The sequence below is a fragment of the Borostomias antarcticus genome (assembly GCF_949987555.1).
Source record: "Borostomias antarcticus genome assembly, chromosome: 12".
NCBI lineage: Eukaryota > Metazoa > Chordata > Actinopteri > Stomiiformes > Stomiidae > Borostomias > Borostomias antarcticus.
The window spans coordinates 6,329,797-6,336,926 of record NC_140245.1 but is presented as its reverse complement, the minus strand read 5'-3'; the positions used below and the strand labels follow the sequence as shown (position 1 = coordinate 6,336,926).

The window sequence follows — 7,130 nt, the reverse complement described above, 5'->3', positions numbered from 1 at the left end:
GGCATGGGTGAGTTATGTACATGCTATAGCTACAATAAATCCCTGGGGTGGGTGTATGACATTTGCGTTGTAAGTGGTTACTGTATGTTATGTAGACTAGATATCCTGCTCTCCACCTGTGTGTGCGGTATCTTTTCCCTGACCGTAGCAGAGAGAACAGTCCGTTGCCTGGGTGGCTGGGGTCTCTCAGGATCCTGTTCGCCTTGGTCCTGCATCTTCTGGAGTAGATGTCTTCAAGGTGGGGGAGTGGCCCCCACCAAGGTACGTTCAGCTGACCGTACCACTTTCTGTAGGGCCTTGCGATCCTGAAAGCAGCTGTTCCTGTATCAGGTGTTGATATTCGCAGTCAGGATGCTCTCGATTGTGGATGAGTAGAAGCTCCGTCGGATCTGGTGGGACGCTCTGAAACAATCTATCCCACCATGGATGATGATGCGCCCCCTTCAGAAAACATAAGAAATATTTTTAAAGACACATTTATGATGAATATGTGACCGCCGCTGGTAATGTTTTTCTCAATCACTTGTTATTCATCCCTTCTGACAAATATGACCTATGGATAATAGATAAGCTTATAATTCCCATCAATTTGCCACAAGCAATTTGGTGCGGGGACATTGTAGACCTTTCTAATTGTGTTCAGATGTAACGTACGCTCCAGTACTCCCTCTGGATCAATGTGTCTCATTGATTGTTGGACTCGGACACCTATCCAATAACAGTAATCATTAATAAAATGTAAAAGGAACAAAGCAACACATAATCTTAACCTTTGTTTTATAGCACTTTGAGATTTCTCAGAATGTAAAGCGCACTATAAATAAAATGTAGTATTATTTTATTATTTATGTATGTATGTATATGTGTGTGTATGTGTGTACTGTAGGTATGTGTGTATGTATGTATGTATGTATCTATGTGTATGTGTACTGTATGTGTGTACTGTATGTATGTGTGTGTGTGTGTGTGTGTACTGTATGTATGTATGTATGTGTGTACTGTATGTATGTGTGTGTGTGTACTGTATGTGTGTACTGTATGTATGTATGTGTACTGTATGTATGTATTTGTCTGTGTTCCCCTTCACAGCATCAAACCCTCATCTTTGAGCTGGAGATCCAGGGGGAGCTGCAGGCTCACAGGTGGGTAACCCAGAGATGGAAATGGGTGAGTCTCTGCCTTGTCACTGAAAATTACTTACTGGCTTAGGGTTAGTGAGGCTCTGCTCCAAAGCTCGTCCTCATCCAAAACATAGACCCTCCCATCTGCTCATATAGTAGTCCTGCTGATTGACATTGTCAGTGCAACCGAGTTGAATTGCGCTGGGACACCATCACTACTACAGCAGAGACCAAGTGTGCCCTCAATGTCCTAATGTTAGAGGTACATCACTACCTTTCAGTAACAAGAGCATCAATCCTATAGGTCATTAGGTATATAACCTCAAATCTTTATATTTGAGGTTTACACAGTGAACCACCGAAACACTTCACCACCTCCACCGTTGGTACTGTCTGTATCTGCTGAAACAGCCAGCACTAAGCAGAGGAGCGATCTGAAGCAAGAGAAGGGGAATCTAATCTAAGGGGACTCACAGAAGATGTTTTAATGAGAGGAAGCTCATGTCAACCATGGACGTGGAGCACTACAAGCTGCAGATTTAGAGGCGGATGAAATGCATGAACATTTGAAATTATTAGAGGAGGCGGCAGGCGGAGAGATAACTCTTTATAGGGTTGTTTGTTAAGTATAAATTGGATTAATTATATGGTTTACTTTGTGGAAATTATTTTGGAAACAATACCATTTTCTTGCAAGTGATAGATCAAATCAAACTTCATTTGTATAGCGCATTTCATACACTGGGGCAATACAATGCGCTTTACAGAGAGCAATGGGGGGTGGGCATAGATGTCTATTGCTTGTAGACTATACGCCCATCCCCCATTAAACCTATAGCCTATCTCTGTTGAGAGTAGCCTCTGGCAAGGCTTCCCCCTAAGCACACTTGGCAGTGGAACACAAACACTGCCACATACACTTCCACCACTCCTACTACTTGCAGCCAGTCACGTTGTGGAATGGTATACCCTCCCCTCCCCCATGCAACTAACACCAATGCCACTCGACCTGGTGGCCTTATTTCATGACTAAACATGGATGTGTGTTACCACGGCATGGGGAGTGGGGGGGTGGCTGAGTTAAGGGGGACTGATAAGTGAGATGCCCAAGTTATTCCTAGAAGACTCAATCCATGGTTAAAAATGGAGTGACAGTTCAAGTTCCCGCTAAAATCACGACGTGTGTTAATTCTACGGCCTCCAGCTCAGCAACACAAAATGTGTGATTCAAGTGGGAGTTTGAACGCTGGGAAAAGTATTGTAAGCCTTGTCTATTATGTAATTACAGTGTGTAATTACAGACTGCTACATAATGTAAGTGCACTGTTAACATGTATAATGCATTACAACACTTACACTGTGCATTCATCTGTGCATTGTAATATGTGTACTGTAATGTAAACTGCTTATGATTTTTAAACAGCTGGTTTATCTAAGCATGGATACGTGTCCCATGTAAAGGACATGCATGAAGCTAAATTGCTGCAGAGAGTTAAATTAGCTCTGAACCACTGGATATAACTGTGTGGGCACGGTCCTGATCATCATACCAGAAATCTTCAAGTTCAGTCATGGGAATTTTCTAGGGGTGAGAAGGGCAATTTTCTGCAGTGGGCCAGGGAGAGGGGGCTGAGCGAGCTAGAATTGGGGCCCTCAGTGTATTGACCTAGGAACCAGTTCAGCATGTTCTGATTCACTGTAAGCAATGCACCACGGAGGGAAAGTTGTTGACTTCAGGCCTGTCAAAGCTGGACATCTATGTTGTTTTCAATGAAAAGTATCCTTGGCGAAAGCGACGTTCAGATGGATCCTAGGGTGTACGGGATAGAACATAAAGAGCAATGGTTAGTTAGCCCAACAAGTAGTGGGCAGCAGTATGCCATATCAGTGTCCAGTCTGCCGCAAGAAGGAGAACAACAGCAAACTTGAGTTATTTAACTTTATCTTCCAATGATAAGGGTCATTTGTGTTGTGAATTTGAAATTGCATGTATTGTATATTCATGTATTGTACTCTGTCTATAATAAGAATAGATGCAGGATCAGGGAGGATGAACAAGTAGGTGGAGAAGGGTGAAAAGTCAAATTCTGAGTCAATGTTTTAGTCTCTCTCTCTCTCTCTCTCTCCAGCAGGAGGTGCTGCAGCCCTATAAACAGCACGTTATGTCGAGTTATCACACCATTCAATTAATAGGCCTATTACATTCCCTCCTCAAAAGCTCCATCTCATAGGTTACACATCCACTTGTTCAGGATTTTGTTAGTAGCGTGCATGTAGGCCTAATGATATGTATGTGTGTGTGCATTCAAAAAGACAAATAAAACTGGCATTAGTCTAGGCTAATTAAGCTTGCTTCAAATTATGTTTGAGTAGATTACATATTTTGTATGGATGCACAGGATTGCTGCATTGCAGGAATCCATGCAATACCGTCACAAATTCACAAAGTTACAGGGCAATGTGTTTGGAAAGGAATTTCTAAGATAAGGACCAGCACATTTATAAACAACACACATTTGCCCATATCAAAGAGTGCATTCTATCCTCTTTGCCCATATGATTTTAGCCTAATATTAGATATACATACAAATTGCAAGCTTTATGTGCAATTAGCTCCAGCGAATAACAATAATACCAACATATCGCATTTTCTAACATAAACTAACCAGATTGAACCAAACAAGCAAAATAGCGGTGATTTAAACCAGCGATATTTCCCGGAACGCCCACTGCATCATTTACTATCATTCTTTAGTCACTGTGTGACTTCAGCTACTACCATTGCGAACAAGGCTGTTACTACGGCCCCGCCCTCGACCAGCTCACACTCGTCGGAGTGAAACCGCGGAGTAGTATAGTTCCGTCTTTAAGAGCCTTTTCTTTTAAATATATCGACTCTTATATTCAAACTAAAGTCGAACACGTAGCTATTACATATACCTAGTAATTATAATGTAGTGATATATTTTCTAAATGAACGTCTTAGGTTACTACGCATTGCACATTTGGCGGGAAAGAGCTGGCGGATGGGGAAAATAATCCGTAGCCGTAGTATTAAAACCCGCGGGAGCAGCTGTTCGTAATCTTGCAGTAAATGACATCCAGAGGAGGAGTAGCCTAACTACTGCTGGGAGGGAGAGAAATCCATGCTTCTCCGCAGACACACACGCCGCTGTTGAAATCCAAGGACTTTACTACCGGTGTGGACTACTCCCACTTTTGGAATATTAGCCTACTTTCTCTTGACATTGTTGGAGCTGTTTGATTTCACCGTTTGATTTCCCCCATCACGCCACTACGGTAAGGTAATATAGGCTAGTATAATATATTCTGTAAACTGTTTTGGATATTTAAAGTTTTATGACAAATCATATAGCCTAGGCTACTGCAGTTTAGTGACACATGGAATAGCCTACCGGTTGTTGCTTTTTGTCCTGTCAACTAGGTTTTATAGCCTGTCCTAGTTATTGCCTACTATCCACTGGATAGTTTAGTATTGGCATAAAGCTACATTGGGCTACAGTAACTCAATTTACTAATTGTTACCTTCTTTTCAATTCCTTACAGGCAGAATGCCGCAGGTTACAAGTATGGCCAGTAAAAATTATGATTACGACTACGATTTAGTTCAACCCTACTTCTTTTGCGACGAGGAGGAGAATTTCTACCACTCTCAGCAAAGCCAGCTCCAACCTCCCGCACCCAGCGAGGATATATGGAAGAAATTCGAACTGTTGCCAACGCCGCCGCTTTCTCCCAGCCGGCGACCCTCTCTGTCCAGTTTATTCCCCTCGAGGGCTGATCAGCTGGAGATGGTAACAGAATTTCTCGGGGACGACGTGGTCAACCAGAGTTTCATATGCGACGCGGACTACTCCCAGTCGTTTCTCAAGTCTATTATTATCCAGGATTGTATGTGGAGCAGTTTTTCGGCTGCTGCTAAATTAGAAAAAGTAGTATCTGAGAGACTAGCAACGCTACAGGCGAGGAGGGAGTCCAGTCACACAGGGGAGACTAGTCCCGGAGCCATCACGAATCCCAACGCGAGTTACCTCCAAGATCTGAACACATCCGCTTCGGAATGCATTGACCCCTCAGTGGTCTTCCCTTATCCACTAGCAGAGAACCCTAAACCCACCGAAACGACCTCAGCGTCCGCCTTGGCATCACCCTTGGATACCCCTCCAAACAGTGGTAGCAGTAGCGGCAGTGACAGCGAATCAGGTGTGTATGACAGCTGCATGTGATATAATATAAATTGCTTACTTGGCCTACACTGTGATTATAAAAAGAAAAAAAGAGTTACGGCTATATATACTTGTTTTATTTAATTATATCAAGTTCATGCTGAATGATTAGAACACATTTCACGTGGCATCTCACACTGCTATTTTGTGATGTCAGGGATTTAAAGTGTTAAATATTGCATGGGGTCTGCCATGTCACTGGTAGTTGCATAAGGAGCCAGTCTCCCTCCCCCTTCAGACAGTTTCCAAGAGTGGGGGTTGTCCATTGCACATCATGCTGCAATGCTCAGCTGAGCGAGAGGGAGGGAGGGAGAGATGGAAAGCGGGAATCCAATGCCATTTAATGTGAATATTGTTCCAGCTGTATTCCAAGCAGGGGGAGGGAAAAGGGGGCTTCTACTTGTCATGAACGGCATTTGACTTAACCCTTTTCTTTCCACAGAGGAGGATGACGAAGACGACGACGAGGAGGAGGAGGAGGAGGAGGAGGAAGAAGAAGAAGAGATCGATGTGGTGACGGTGGAGAAGAGAAAGTCGGTGAGGAGGTCAGATTCCAGCGTGTCTGGCTCTTCGCAGCACCTCAGTCCCCTTGTTCTGAAAAGGTGCCATGTCAACATCCACCAGCACAACTATGCAGCCCACCCGTCGACGCGGAGCGAGCAGCCGGTAGTGAAGAGGATTAAGTTGGAGAGTAGCGGCAGGGTGCTCAAGCAGATCAGCAACAACCGCAAATGCTCGAGTCCCCGGACGTCAGACTGCGAGGACAATGACAAACGCAGGACTCATAACGTGTTGGAGAGGCAACGGCGGAACGAGCTCAAGTTGAGCTTCTTCGCTCTAAGGGACGAGATTCCAGACGTGGCGAACAACGAGAAGGCCGCCAAAGTAGTTATACTCAAAAAGGCGACAGAATGCATTTTCAGTATGCAGACAGATGAGCAGAAACTGTTGTCACTGAAAGAGCAGTTGAAGAGAAAAAGTGAACACTTGAAGCACAGACTTGAGCAGCTGAGAAATTCACAACAGGCTTAATGGGACTAAAGGTGAACGATAAAGGACGCACGTTTTTAAGCCTTGAACTAACTTGCTGTGTATATTTGTTGCATGCAAATGCAAAAAGATGACTCAAATTACCATAGGTGTACACCACACACCTGGACTGGAATTATGATTTTTTTTGTTTGACAATTTCACTGCCTCACTTGAACTTTCCTAGAGGTTATCAATTTATTTGTATTTAATTATTTTTATTATGAGCTTCTGCACAGTTGTCAGCCTAACTTAAAACTGCTTTGTTTTTTTGTAAGTTTTGTATATAAAATTCTGAAATGTATTTCAGATGTATTGATCTCACATACATTTTATAAATCCTGCATATGACTGCAGTCACGTGTCTGAGCTTGTGAATTGATAACCCCATGCCTCGCATACATCCGTTTAAAGGGACAACACATGTATGGTAGCTGTTTTTCAGGTACAAGTCGTCTTCACTCTGTTCAAATACAGTACAGTGAGAGCTCTTTCGTACTGTACGCTTGTCTTGGTTTTAATGGTAGTTTTCTGTGAATGGAAGGGAAGTGGAGGGAACTGCACTGCCATGCGCACTCTGTACGATCCCCTTATGGGCACGCTCACGCACACAGACTACCCTGCCTCCCTCCTACTAGACCATGTGAGAATGTAGCACCCACTCTGCCACCGGGGGGAGGAGGAGGGGGGGCAGAGTTCACTCCACAGTCATGGGCTATTGCTCAACTGCATC

General features: G+C 43.7%; 1 protein-coding gene across 1 annotated transcript; it reads left to right on the top strand.

Moving 5' to 3' along the window:
* Nucleotides 1–4,242: 4,242 nt before the first annotated feature.
* On the top strand, nt 4,243–6,683 carry mycb (MYC proto-oncogene, bHLH transcription factor b). The gene is made up of 3 exons (XM_084447478.1): nt 4,243–4,421; nt 4,689–5,345; nt 5,811–6,683. Exons 2-3 carry the CDS (start codon nt 4,694–4,696, stop codon nt 6,398–6,400), a joined length of 1,242 nt encoding a protein of 413 aa, XP_084303604.1. The 5' UTR covers nt 4,243–4,421; nt 4,689–4,693; the 3' UTR covers nt 6,401–6,683.
* The last annotated feature ends 447 nt before the right edge of the window (nt 6,684–7,130 follow it).

Bases quoted from the DNA above. Each gene is read 5' to 3' on its own strand.
- mycb (XM_084447478.1), top strand. From the start codon at position 4,694: ATGCCGCAGGTTACAAGTATGGCCAGTAAAAATTATGATTACGACTAC. The intron at 5,346-5,810 runs GTGTGTATGACA...TTCTTTCCACAG, and splicing joins CGGCAGTGACAGCGAATCAG to AGGAGGATGACGAAGACGAC.